Source organism: Suricata suricatta, chromosome 12 (genome assembly GCF_006229205.1).
Source record: "Suricata suricatta isolate VVHF042 chromosome 12, meerkat_22Aug2017_6uvM2_HiC, whole genome shotgun sequence".
NCBI lineage: Eukaryota > Metazoa > Chordata > Mammalia > Carnivora > Herpestidae > Suricata > Suricata suricatta.
In genome coordinates, this window is record NC_043711.1 from 59,683,057 (window position 1) to 59,697,356 (window position 14,300).

The window sequence follows — 14,300 nt, forward strand, 5'->3', positions numbered from 1 at the left end:
AAAAATAAAAAAAATAAGAAGGGACAGTGACTAGTCAAAACACCACACCAAGCCATCCTCAGATCTTTGACCCACAGGCACCATGAGAGACATACATTTTTTAAGCTACTAGGGACAGGGTGTTTAGTTTCCCAGCATTAGATAACTAACACATTCCACTGTGTGCACACACATGCACAAAACAATCTATTATTCATGAAACACCAGTCCCTTTGCATTTTTTTTCTGCTTTACTTTAAACCCATAAGTACATTGCAAATCTACAAATGACCCAACTATCTTCCAGTGGATTGGTTGTCTAAAACTGTTTCTAAGTCATTGAACTCTATCTTCCTTGCAGCCCTAGCCAGGGAAATTTTTGTGGCAATCCATGAAAAGAACACCCTCAAGGCAGTCAGACCCTCAGAACCTGGATGAAACAACCCACCACATCAAGACAGTTGAGCTTAGTTAGTTCCCCCAAAACAACTGTCCTCCAATTAGTTCTCCAGAAACAGCTGTAGGGGAAAGTAATTTGTTCTCAGTGTTCAATGAGATATTGGAAACAGGCTCACACAGCCTTCCATTTATTGATAGCAGATTGTCTTGCTAGTAGTTGACAGTCAATTGGAAGAGGCTGATCAACACTGTAAAAAGGCATTATGTTCTCAGTCAGCCCCTATACAGCACACAAAAAAGCAAAAAGGCCACAAAAATGAAGTCAATGGGTCAGCTTATTTAAATGTTTTGCAAGTGTCTTTGCTTCTTTTAAATGGAAGTTAGAGCAGCCAAATATGCTTGAAGATAATTAGACTTCTTTGCATTGTTTCTTCAGCATAGTGAACTCAAATTTCCAAGGTTTGGTTGCAACAATAAATGTGCAATAAAACATCTGAAAGAGACAGAAAGAATAATCAGCTTGTAAGAAAGAAAAATACAAACCAAACAAATAAACAGAAGTTTCTATTTCCCCCTACTGGGATTTAGCTTCAGGGTGGCTAAAGGCAGTCTGAGCCAGCCATGTCTCCACAGTCTCTGGAGCTTTTGGACCTGAGACCTTCTGGCAGAGGAGCGAGCATCAGTCACCAGGCTGGACCACTGCCAACTCATCTCCTTGTGATCTAAAGCCATCATAGATAGCTGGACCCCAGAAACTGGTTATTCTCAGAAATCATCATATCTCGTTTTGGCCCTCATCTAGCCACACTGACTTCCCTGCAGCCCACTGAGACTCCATGTTGCATGGAAAACCCAGTGAGTCCCCCAGGAGACGCAACTCAATAGGAATAGTACAGAGTCCTATATGTCTTGAGGAGGCAAATCAAGATCAGGCCAGAGATGAAAAGTAAAACTTGCAGCCAGGGAGCTAAGGGGACACACAGAGCTCTTCCCATGTCCTACAGAATAAACAAAACTTCAGGTTTCTGGTGTAGGATGAGTTCACCTAAAATCTTCATTCAGTTAGAGTAAAAATATAATCTAGGAATGCCTCTATTATATTAATGGAAATATGAATGGCAACATCCAATAGAATTGAAGTTATATAAGATACAAATTCTGATTAAAAAATCAGTTTGAGAAATAAAATAGGACAAAGCTACCAGCAACCCAGACAGACCAATGGAGAACTAAGGCTAGTCCAGGGACACATCCCGGCTAGAGGGGCATCTGGGATAGATTTGGCTGGTTCCTGTCAGTGGTAGGAAGGGGAGACAGTAGACTTATCAGAGAGTTAACTAATTGCTTAATTTCTGGATCAGCCATAGTAGACAGGAAACAATCAGGAAACAATCAGGAAACACAGAAATTGAAAACCCAATTATCAGGATCAATTCTAGAGGACATTTAAACAATGTATATCAAAAATCTTTAAGAAGTGAAAAAATACTAAATGAGTGATTCAACTTCCAGGAACTTTACTTACAAGGAAATAATAACAAGATACATGTACAAATAGAAATAAAGGATATTCATTAAAGCACCATTCATAATAGTTAAAAATTAGGAAAACTTAACATTCTCATAGATTGGCTTAGTAAAAGGTGGAAAAGCATTAAATGAAATCAGTGTCACTATATGATACTCTCAAATAATTTTACAGTTTTAGAAATTATTAAAGTTTATTATTAAGTGAAAATCTAGATTATAATACAGTCGACAGTATGATCCCAACTGCACAAAAATACAAATATAAAATATAGGAAATCTAATATAAATAACAATATATTGACAGTGGCAAACTTTACATAAGGGTGTTTATAGTTGATTTTAAATTATTTAATACTTTCAAAGGTTCCAAATTTTCTACACAAAATGAATCAGGCCAGTAACTATTTTAAATCATATCAAGTTTTAAATTTATATTCCAAAGAGCTCAGATGTTTGCCTTTTCTTCCTTTCTAAATCCCAATAAATAATTGAAGGAAGCAGATAAGGTCAAATCATCTATAAGAGTTCTATGAAATGGGAAAAGACTCTGTACAAGGACAGAGATGGAAAGAATTCTCCACATGCTAATAAGTGGATTCAATCAAGGTAATGACATCTTCTGAATGGCAGATGCTCCATGTAGAAGATGAGTTCATAAAAGGAAACCAAGAATGCGAACTGTCTCTAAACCCCACAAGGCTTCAAGTCATCTTTGATTTTTCTCTCACTCTCGATGGCCAATCCATCAGAAATTCCAGCCAAACCTTTCACAGACATTCACAACCCAGTACCTCTACCATCCTAACCAACATCACAGCCTCCTAATCATCTTGCTGTCTCCACCCCTGCTCCCATGCTGGCTCTTCTCCATGTGTCTCTCTATGTTTGCACACCTGTTTCTACCTGGCATGTCTTGAAAACCCAGTGACTTCTATGGGTTGTGTCAATGAACACCCTTACCCTATGACCTCTACTTCCTGTGCCAAGGGTGTCCTTGCCCTCTGACCTCCACAAGAGCTGTGTCAATGGGCCCTCTTGCTCTGTGACCTCTATATACCACATCAACGAGCACCCTCTGACTTCCAGTTGGGTTTAGCCAAGGAAAGATAGAGGCAGGAAGTGGGGGGCATGAGGAGTTGAGGTCAGAGGGTTCTAGGGTGTTGGCTGTGGTTCCGGACAGAGTCCCTCAGATTGCTCCAGGAAAAAAAAAGATATTAAAAAACAAATCTGAATGATTACCAAAAATATTAAAATATCTCAAGCTTACTAGAAATCAGGGAGTGACAATGTGAAATGGTGAGATCACCTTTCACATACATCAGAGTGAAAACATTTAAGACTCAACCGCAAGTGCTGAGGGAACATGAACAATCACACACACCACTGATGAAACGTATGCTGGTGCAACCACTTTGGAGAGTAAAACTGAGGTGTTTTACGAGCGAATGTTTAAGCTGTATGTGTGGCAGTATGGCAGCCCCACTCCCGAGAACCCACACTGGGAAAGTCCCAAACCTGCTCTGTCAGCACCTGTCTTAACTGTCATGGCTGCATTGTTGTTAAAAGTGAAAATTTAAGACAACCATAGTATCTAAAGTAGCAAGATGTTTACATACAATGTAATACAGTCATATGAGGGCTTAATATGCAGTATTAAAATAATTTTAGCCAATTTCTATATACTTTAAATGGCCCAAGGAAACATTTGGCATATTTAGCATAAATAATATAAGATTGTACTAGCATAATAAGTCTCAAAACATATTGTTGAGTGGGGAAAAAATTAACAAGAGAAATTTCCAAAATTTGTGTACCTTTTGAAAACACACAAAACTCTACATACACAGATTAAATATTTCTTTAAAAACTGGATAGGAACACTTCTCAAAAATTTGAGTAGTTATCTTTGGGGGGAGGAGTGGAAAGGGTGTTTAACATTTTACTTATTAATATAAACATTTTAAATTAATGTAATAAAATGACAACAGTTATGAAATCAAACACATGGGTATTTGATATATCATTCTCAGAATCTACCAGAATTTTTTAAATGTTACTTAATTGGAGAACCTGGGTGGCTTAGTCAGTTAAACATCTGACTTCGGTTCAGGTCATGAACTTGTAGTTCATGAATTCAAGCCCTTTTTCCCTCTCTCTCTCTCTCTCTCTCTCTCTCTCTCTCTCTCTCTCTCTCTCTCTTTCTCCCCCAGCCCCTGTCCTGCACTCTCTCTCTCTCTCTCAAAATAAACTTTTTAAAAACTTAAAAAAAAGAAAAATGTTACTTAATTGAAAACAAGGTCTAATAATTTATAATAATAGCCAAATTTCTAGATGTGGCCATTGACTTGCATTTGGCATTCATTAGAATACATACTACTTATTAGACTATGAAGATATAGTTTATTTGCATATCTGGGCAATTTTCAGTAACCACTAATTTGCCATTATTTTTGCTTAGCCATGTGTCATGCCGGCTTTAAGTATATACTAAATAGTTGTCTTCTGTGAAGACACAGAAATATACATACTTGTATATGCAGTTTCAATTATGAAAGAGAAAAATTGGATTTTCTATGGAAAGATCACCAAATCAAATTTGAAAAAGTGAAAAAGAAAGTTACAGCTGTCCAGCTAAACCTAGTCCAGCTTACAGAATTGTGAGAAACAATGAATGGGTATTTCTTTAAGCCACTAGGTGTCTATATGTGTGCTGAGAAGGGGTCAGGGGAAGGTGGTATCCGCAAAAAACAATAGTCACAGTCTCTATGTCTAGAACCTGGCCATTCTGGATCCTGAATATGATCAGAATGTGGTTTAGAAAGGAAAGTAGAAAATCAAATCAGGATTGGTCCTATTGATGTTCTCGGTCTGGTACACAGACCTGAGACCATCACTGCCTCCACTTGAGGCATATACCTTTTGCATTTGGGGATCCTGTTGTAATAAGCAGTTTTCATTTTCTCCTGAAATTTTCTTGCACATTGTTCGGGCAATTTTGACTTCAAGAAAGTAGTCCAAACTCTCTGTGACCTGTCAAGGAGCAATTTAAAAATTAGAGATCATAAATGAATACATGATATCAATTGTCATCTCTGATAAATGAACATGTCATTGACTGCTTAGAGCAAAGAATGTATCCCCACCTCCCTCCCTCCTACAGTTTCCTTTCCAGAAACCTTAGGGTAACTGGAGGGGGAGGGGTTCTTCTCTTGATTCCTCTTTTTCTGTCTCTCATCATGATGTTGAATGTTAAATAATGACAACTGTCCCTAAGATAAAGCAAGGAAACCATTCCCCAAAGAATGTTTTCTCCAGAAAGGTAATGGTTTGCTTATTGGAGCTGGGTAAATAAATAACAGAGTTTAAAACATCTTCTTACTTAGTCAATAGATATTGGAGGAAGAATATACAAGACATCCCAGAACTGAAATTTACTTGGAGGGTTTTGCTTCTCTCTCTAGCTTCTCTCTTCGATAATTTTAGCAATTCCATATGATATACTCTCCTAAATCCTTGATTTCAGGTCCTCTTCCTCACCTGTGCAGACTCCCCTCCAGCCCTTGTATTCCAGAGGGACCAATGGGGAAATGGAGATGCACTATGGCAAATGGAGACTTTCATTGTTTAAAAATTAAAACAAGGTAAGATTTTACAAGCCTTAAGAGAGAGAAAGTATCAAAGAGAATGACCAAGTTGAACACAATAACTGACCCTAGAAGAATCAGAGACAATTCAGAATCTACAGTAAACATTTTGGACATTCAAGAAAATGGTTGTGGTGGGCAGAACTCTAAGTATGGCTTCTAGAATATCATATATACTTTAAAATATGCATGTGTATATAAAATGTCTGGAAGGACAGAGTCAACTGCCCTCAGGAAATGATGAGTCAGAAATTGAGTCTTCACTTCCATTTTTTAACTCAGCAACTTCCAACCTACTCCTGGAACTTGTTTTTATGATGGGATAACAAGTTTCTTAATATCAGTACTATAAACATTTGGGGCTAATCAATCTTTGTGATGGGAGCTGTCCTGGGAGGTTCAGGGTGCTTAGCAGCATCCCTGGCCTCTCCCCACTAGATGTCAGCAGCAGCCCCCTCTGGTTGTGATGACCAAAGATGCCTCCAAATATTGCCAAAAACTCCCTGCCAAGCAAAATCTATGCTCACTTAAGAACTGCTGCTTTATATTTGAGTAATACTTCCAAGTTAAAACTATCATAAAAACAAACTGCTCTGAGTCATACTCAATACCCACCAACTGACCACCAGACCTATCTTGACCCCTGATTGCCCAGAAAAGGGAGATAAATGAGGGTCCTGGCTGCTGAATTAGCTCTGCCATAGACAGGCCCCCTACCCTCCAGCTACAGTGTCCCACTACTCGCACTTTACTCATATCACTTAGGCAGTAACATGTGTTCATTCCCAGCAGACAGCCTAGGTTTAAATCTTGGCTTTTTTATATACTAGCTGTGTGTGCCTGAGCAAATTACTAACCCCCTTAGTGCCTGTTTCCTCTTCAAAATGGAAGAAAGTAGTTCCTATGTAAAGAGTTGTGAGATTTGAATGAGATGTGAAAAGCAGCCAGGTCCCGGAGCTCCTGGGTAGTTAAGCCTCTGATTCTTGATTTTGGCTTAAGTCATGATCTCATGGTTAGTAAGGTAGAACCCCACATCAGGCTTGGCACTGACAGAGCAGAGCGTGCCTGGGATTCTCTTTCTCCCTGTCTCTCTGCCTCTCTCTTTCTTAAAATAAATAACTTTAAAACAAAAGAAAGAAAGAAAAGGAAACACAACCAGAGTGGACACTTCAACAATGTGGAGGTTATACATACAGTCAAAAATCCAAGTGGAACTTTGGACTCCTCAAGAACTACTAATAGAAGACAACAATAACATAAACAGTCAATTAACACACATTTTGTGTGTTGTATATATTATATACTGTATTCTTGCAATAAAGTAATCTAAGATAAAAAAATTTTTATTAAGAAAATCATAAGAGAATATACATTTATAGTGCTGCACTGTATTTCTTGAAACAAATTAGCATATAATTAATCCATAGTGCTCACTTTTACCATCATTCACCTTGCACAAAATCTACAGTAGACCTTCAATCAACTATGAACTAGAACAGATGGTTACAAACTTCTTCCTTAAGGACTGGAGAGTAAATATTTTAGGCTCAGAACACACAGTCTTGTCATTGTAGTGCAAAAGTAGCTTTAGACTACACTCAATTAATGCAAGTGTCAATGTTCTAATAAGACTTTATTTATAGACACAGAAATTTAAATGTTATGTAATGTTCATGTCACGAAATACTCTTTTTTTATTTCTTATAACCATTCTTAGTTCATGGGGCATATGAAATAAGCAGCAAGCCAGACTTAGTTGCCGGCTATAATTGTCCAACTCCTGATATAGATCTTTGTATGTTTAAGTTAAATCATCCAATAAAATATAGCTCTTTTCTTTATATAGAGACTGTGTGTGTGTTACTAAGTTTAATCTGAATTATCACCAAGCACATTTCTTTTTGCTTTTGTTTTGTTTAACACTTATGTATTTTTGAGAGAGAGAGAAAAAGAGCAAGTGAGGTAGGGGTAGAGAGAGGAAAATACAGAATCTGATCCAGGCTCCAAGCTCTAAGCTGTCAGCACAGAGCCTGATGAAAGGCTCAAACTCACAAACCTTAAGATCATGACCTAAGCCAAAGTCAGTCACTTAGCCCACTTAACCAAGTGTCCCAAAGAATTTCAAATACCTCTGTTAGAGGCTCTTTTTGAACCTGTTTCAACCTAATTCTTTTGAATTCTTACCTGCATTCAAGAGTTTACAGTGAGCTGAGAAATAAAGTGTACATTCATGAGGGAAAAATAGCACACAGTATAATATAATATAATATATAATTTGGGAGACATGAGAATTTGGTGTATATTTGATTAAATACCTGCCTATAAAGCAGAATCATTTCTTTGTGGAAGCAAAAAAGCATAGATAGAGAAGTCCATGAAAATAGAATAGTTTGGGACAAGGTGGGAACTTCACTAAGGAGAGGCACTAAATATAAATGAGACCCCCCAAGGCAATTGATGTTCATGAGGCTTTGCTTTGTCCACCCAGTGGTGAGGGAGAGAGTCAAGGTCTGTGTGTATGGAGGATGGACAAGGGACCAAATGTCCCAGCCTCATAGGGGATAAAACTGCCAAGTGGGCCTTCTCTCCAGACCCTGTTAAGAAAATGGGAATCTGAGTAGGTTCTTGGTGCCCTGGAGGGATGGACAGCAAAGATTAGAAGGAAGAGGGCAAGAGGAGACAGAGCTAGCAAAAAAGGAAAAGAACAAGAAACGCATCCCTGTACTACATGTCACTTTGATGTTGCAGGGTAGCTCCCATTCCCCATCAGCCACTCTCTTCCCTTCCTTCAACTCCAGCCAGACTGACTGAACTCCCTTTCCTTCTATGTACCTACTGATTATTCTCTGAGGTTTCCCCAAACCACAATCCAATCATCTTTCTCAGGAGACAATATTGGCACAATGCTCTCTTCTATGATGTGGTCCGTATTCCAATTCCTCCAACTACTCCAATAACATTTTGTATATGTTTTCTTTTAATTCAAGAGATAATATAAGACCACATATTGCATTTAGTTGTCTTGTTTCTTACATTGCATTTAATCATTAGTTTCCTTGCTTTTTCTCCTGATCTTTCATGACACCAATATTTTTAAGAGGTCTTACAGAGTGTTCTGTAATATGGATTTGTCTAATTGTTCCTCTGTATTACTTTCTTTCTCCCAAGATTTTATTTAAATTCAAGTTAGTTCACACATAGTGTAGTATTTGTTTCAGGAATAGAATTTAATGATTCATCACTTATATATAACACCCAGTGCTTATCACTCCTTAATCCCCATCACCTGTTTAGCCTGTATCCCCATGAGTATCCCCTCCAGCAACCCTCAGTTTGTTCTCTATAGTTAAGAGTATCTTATGGTTTGTCTCTCTGTTTTTATCTTATTTTATTTTATCTTCTATTCTTTCAGGGGATGGATTTTAGACAAGAATACCATAGACAGGTGAGATTGCGTCTCTTCCATGACATCACATCATTGGCACATGATGTCAGTTTGTCCCAGTGTTGGTGATAAACATTGGGTGAACAAGGCATTCACACCATTTCCTAATTGTCAGGGTATATTTTCCCTGTTGTAATTAATGAAAGAATTCCTCCAGCAATTTGTTCTCCATACTGCCCCACCAAGTGGATGTAGGATTCATTGATGATGTTGCCTGAAGTAGTTGTTGCCATAATTTCCTACTTACATAGTCTTTTACATCTACAGGCAAGCATTTTTCTGTAAAAGAAAAGGCTTCCCTTCTCTGTCCTGGTTCCTTTTTCTTTTTTTTTTTTTTTTTTTTTTTTTTTTTCAAAAGCTAGACATGCACTTTCTTTGCTTTTTCACTGTTATAATCCATACCTGTAACTACTCATTTTGATGATATCAGTTCCAAATGGGGTCCTTCAAGACCCTTTTTGGGTTCTCACCTATGCTTTCTGATATCACTATAATCAATTTTCAATTATTTTAATGGATACTTTATGTTTCATCCCAGAATAATAAATGATGAAGCTTAATTAATTTTCCTCCAAAACCCCCTAAAATAAAATCAATATATATTTGACTATAGACATTTCTCAGCCGTTTTCCACTCCCTGGTCTCTGTGACCCTCCATGGATAAATGGGACCCACCATGACTGCATCTTGGGGAGAAAGAGCAAGGAGAAAATGCTTACTGACCTGCTCCTGGGATTTCAGGACCTTCACCACCTTGTAACTGTACTTGTCTTTGCTGCTCTTATTAAATTCTTTCATGGCAAACCACAGTGCTTGCTGCAAATAGACATAGGTTTCAGGGATGTCTTGGAATTTCCTCACCACCTTTGACCTGCCCCAGGCATGGACACCTCTGGACACAAAGGCCACAGTGGCCACCAAAAGCAGCAGGCTCAGGCAGAGTCTGGCCATGGCACCTCAGCCAAGGGGGCACAGGCCTTGTTCCTTCTGTCCTTCCAGGGTTGGAGCAGGATGTGTGCTGGGCTGGCCCTGCTGCTTCTGCACCCCCAGGTCTTCCTGGCACTGCTAGGAGCGAAAAGAGGAGAACTGTTACCTCTGTGTCTTATGGGCTTCTTTCTCTCCTTTCCCAAAGAAAAAAGGAGTGAGAAATTGGCAGTCACAATTCAGAGCATTTTCCCATTTGGGTTGTTTCTTTCTGGAAGGATGCATGCCTCCATGCACTCACAACCTTTCCTTTCCCTACCAAGAGATTGCTGCCTCTTTGTCTGCGAGGTCCCAACACATCCACTGCAGGTAGCTGCCTGTCTCAGATCTCTGTGCACAAAATGGCATAAGGACCTGCAACAGATACACTGCCACAGGGAGAACATGAGTCTCAAAATTCATCTTATTGTTTCCTCTCCAGGAGCATGTATGAAAATCCTCAGCCAGAACCTTTGGCCTCAAAAGTGCCCCCTGGATCTCCCCTGTTTGTAGTCAGGCTCACTAGCAATAACTGAGATCTATTTACAAAGTATTATTTAGTCTTTCCAGTCTTCATAATAAGGATGTCACATACTTCTCTTATTTAATCATCCCCTTTGGGGCCACATAATAAGTAGCCCCTTTTACACAGGAGGAAAGTGGGACTCACAGAGAACTCAAGTAAATGCCTCAGGCTACTTGACTGCGTGTCAGAGCTTTTGCCTGCCTGACGCATACCTTCAGATCTACCTCAATCTAACAGATGAGTATGTGTAGATCACAGCTTGTAATGTGCATTTGCTTCTGAGGACATTTCATTCTACTATAGAAGGTGAATCAGGAGTAGTTTGTGAGACAGAGGCACAACAGTTAATGTGTTAAATATAGGTAATGAAGAAATAAATAGCTTGAGAGATGTAAGGGACAAGGTCAGACCACCTCAAGATGAGCCACTTTAGCATAAAGATTATTTTGATTTTAAAAACAATCAAAGCTGGGGCTCCCAACTCCAACTCTTGATTTTGGCTCCAGTCATGATCTCATGGTTTGTGATCAAGCCCTATGTCAGACTCCATGCTGACAATGTAGAGGCTGCTTGGAATTCTCTCTCTCTCTCTCTCTCTCTCTCTCTCTCTCTCTCTCTCTCCCTCCTTCTCTCTGCCCTTCCATTGCTTGAGCTCTCTCTCTCTCTCTCAAAATAAATAAATAAACTTTACTTTTTAAAAATTTTATTAATGTTTATTCATTTTTGAGAGAGAGACAGAGCACTAGAGGGGGAGGGGTGAAGCAAGAGGGAGACACAGAATCTGAAGTAGGCTCCAGGCTCTGAGCTTTCAGCACAGAACCCGATGAGGGGTTGAAGTGCACAAAGTGTGAGATCATGACCTGAGCCGAAGTTGGACACTTAATCCACTGTGCCACCCAGGCACCCCTAAATAAATAAACTTAAAACAATAAAAATTAAAAAGATCTAGTAGATTCAAGAAAAGTTCTTCACCTCCTCCCCTTCCTCAACTGCCCCAAAGGAATTTAGATAGAGGATCTGTTCCAGGGAGAAAGCTACTACCACAGACAACTATATTATACTGTGAACAAAGTATGGTAGACAGGAAGGAACCTAGCAAGGCCTGTTGGATCAAAGTCTTCTCTGTGTCCCATTGTTTCTGTGGGCTCAACAAAGATTTGTTTACCAAACATCTATTCTTTTTTATTCTTCCTGAAGATTACATTCCTTCCCTTTGAAATTCCAGACCCTGTCCCCTTTTTCCTTAATTCAGAATGACATACATACCTCAGTTTACCTAACTGTCTTTGGAATTTCCATGTCTGTATGGATCCCCCATATGTATGAAATTAAATTTGATTTTTCTCCTGTTAATCTGTTGCATGTCATTTTGACTCTTAGTCTGGTTAGAAGAATCTTGAAAGAGACAGGAAAGTTTTCCTCCCCCAGCAGAGACAAAGGCAGAATCTGTAAGCTGTGTTTATCACAGGCAAATGGTAAGTACATCTCACCTAGGTTGAACAAGGAATGTGATGGCAGAACCAAGAGACACCTGATGTCTATCAGACACCAGCTACACATGAGATACATGAAGCACAGAATATTTATGAGGTCTTATGTTAACCACTCAACAATGATACCATCCTGGCCCAATGTGTCCTCACTCCAGGAACCACCAATCAAATCCTCAGGATGTTTGGCTGTGCCAGACAAACTTGCCCATATGTGTTCTCAGGGCCAGGATATGTTTCTGACCTGCTGCAAAACTTTGGTCAAACCACCACTCTGGGCCTCATAACTCCATCAGTGGGGAGGCTGAGGCAGCAGAGAGTTGCCCAGGGTCCAGGCAACATGGCCTTTCCTTCTCCCCTGCTTGCCCGCATACCTGAAGTATGTTAATCTGTTCCCTTTACCTTCCTAGCCTCTGAAGTCAGTTTGCACTGACTTGATACACATGGGACTTGCTCAAGTAGCTAACTTTGACCTGTGAGTCTTTCTGCTCTGTGATGTTGGAATGAATTCCCTACAGCATACTTGAAGGCCACCCAGACATCATAGTTCTTCCCACCAGCTACACCCCAGGCACACCTCAGAACAAAGTTCTTCACCTCGTTCTGCTTGCTGAGGCTTGAGCTGGCTGTCCTCGCCACAGGTTGTCTCTTTCTCTTTCCTGAGGACTTGAGCTCTGAGTCGCTCCCCTTCGTGGGCCACTATCCAGCCCCAGCACACTCAGTTCATGCCCTTGGTCAGGGTGTCAGTCAGGCCTGAGCTCAGGGGTGCTTCTGCCCTCTGGCTGCACTCCCTGGCCAGGTGGTCATATCCATGGCCCCTTTGTGAGGTAAGCCCAGGCCCTCTGATGCTGCTCAAGTGTGGGACACCTCTAACATGTCTCTCAGCTCTCAGAGGCCCACAAGCTCAGCAAGAGCCACCAGTATCTGACCCTGGTGCAGAAATCTCACCTGCTTCATACCTCCTGGCTTTCTAAATTCCTGGGCTTTGGATTGAACCCCTTGGAAATTAAAGCATCTCCATGTCAGTTTCTATCAGGTTCTGTTATGTGACTCCATAGTCCTAGAGGCAGGATGAGACACCACACTGCCAGGCTCAAGGAATCTGGGACGAAAAGGTCCTTGAGGAGGTGATGCCTATGGCTTGCAGGAGCTGTCCCCAAAAACACCAAGTAGAAGGCATCATTTGGCAATGGCAGTGCTTGCATAACTTACCACTGTGGGATGAAAAAATGAGCAGATCCCCATGGACCCATTAGCCATATCTCCTCCCATCATTAACCTTGCATTCCTAATTCTGCCTCCCTCCCCCTTGTTGGGGTTCCCTCTCCTGGTGATGATTCTCAGGCCTCAAGCCAGGCTCTACTGGAAAGCACTCTCATTCTACTCCAGTGACAATGAAGGAGCTCCCAAGAACTCAGAAACCTGGGAATTAATATTTCTGTTTCCAGAACAAAATACAGATCAGCATAAAGAAGATCATACCTGAGATATATAAGATAAAACTCCAAACAGGAAGTCAGATCCTTGGGCCCATAAAATCTGAGCCACCTGGCTAAGCGCTCAAATGTTTGAAACAAAGTTGTGTACTCTATTTGAGGAGCCCTTTGTAAGCACATATAAAACACCGACACCAAAATGGTAAAGAGTGATTGACTTGGCCACACATTCTGTTGTGCACACATACATATACATAGAGTCAAATGACAAATGGAAACACAGACTAAGTTATTCAGAAGATATTTGGTATTTGGCAAAGGACTAAGTTCTCTTTTATGGAAAAAACTCTTTAAAATCCAAAATAAAAAGACAATTTCCTAAATGGCTTGGCTCAAAGTGAGTCAAGAATTCAAGCAAACAATACACCCAAAAGGAATCCATTTCTCCTCCTGGCCACATATCAATTATTGGAAAACAACTGGCCTGTGGTGAGGCCTCTCTCTAGCCACCTCTGTCAATCCACATTCTACCTGAAATCTGTGTTCAGACGAAGTTGCACAATGCAAAGCAGAGAAATACCCATACCTTTCGCTGTGAATGCCATAAATCTGGACAGAAACCCAGGCATTTGTGACCCACATCTTCTGAAGAAAGTGATCCTCAGAAAGTAAGATGGGCTGTGGAATGGGAGAGTGGCTGAATGCTGTGATGGGTATGGACCCACAGATTTGAAGGTCATTTTGCTCATGACAGTAGGCAACAGGATTTCAAGGCTCACCTGGGTGCTTGTCACGCAAAGTGTCCCTTGTGTTTGAAGTGGAGCTGGGGTGCATTTGGGCTCACTTCTCATGTGTAGGGTGGTCTTCTAAACAACTTTATCAAAATC

The 14,300-nt window shown here is 40.3% G+C and overlaps 1 protein-coding gene across 4 annotated transcripts; it reads right to left on the reverse strand.

Annotated features, from left to right (window-relative positions):
- Positions 1–531: 531 nt before the first annotated feature.
- Positions 532–12,766, reverse strand: LOC115274692 (cystatin-13-like). 4 transcript variants are annotated; one of them, XM_029918109.1, is made up of 4 exons: positions 12,575–12,766; positions 9,722–10,060; positions 4,825–4,938; positions 532–871 (listed from the first exon to the last, which is right to left on the reverse strand). In XM_029918109.1, the coding sequence occupies exons 2-4, from the start codon at positions 9,947–9,949 to the stop codon at positions 788–790; spliced, it is 426 nt and encodes a 141-aa protein (XP_029773969.1). In that variant the 5' UTR covers positions 9,950–10,060; positions 12,575–12,766; the 3' UTR covers positions 532–787. The 4 variants fall into 4 exon arrangements, with proteins under 4 accessions (XP_029773969.1, XP_029773970.1, XP_029773968.1 ...); XM_029918110.1 differs by having other exon boundaries at positions 9,722–10,063; XM_029918108.1 differs by having other exon boundaries at positions 12,555–12,766.
- Between the last annotated feature and the right edge of the window lie 1,534 nt (positions 12,767–14,300).

What these genes read in the sequence shown, in the direction of transcription:
- LOC115274692 (XM_029918109.1), bottom strand. Translation starts at nt 9,949, where the DNA reads ATGGCCAGACTCTGCCTGAGCCTGCTGCTTTTGGTGGCCACTGTGGCC. An exon ending in TCCTGAAATCCCAGGAGCAG is followed by an intron (nt 4,939 to 9,721) that starts GTCAGTAAGCAT and finishes GCTCCTTGACAG; the next exon opens with GTCACAGAGAGTTTGGACTA. An exon ending in AGGATCCCCAAATGCAAAAG is followed by an intron (nt 872 to 4,824) that starts GTATATGCCTCA and finishes TGTCTCTTTCAG; the next exon opens with ATGTTTTATTGCACATTTAT.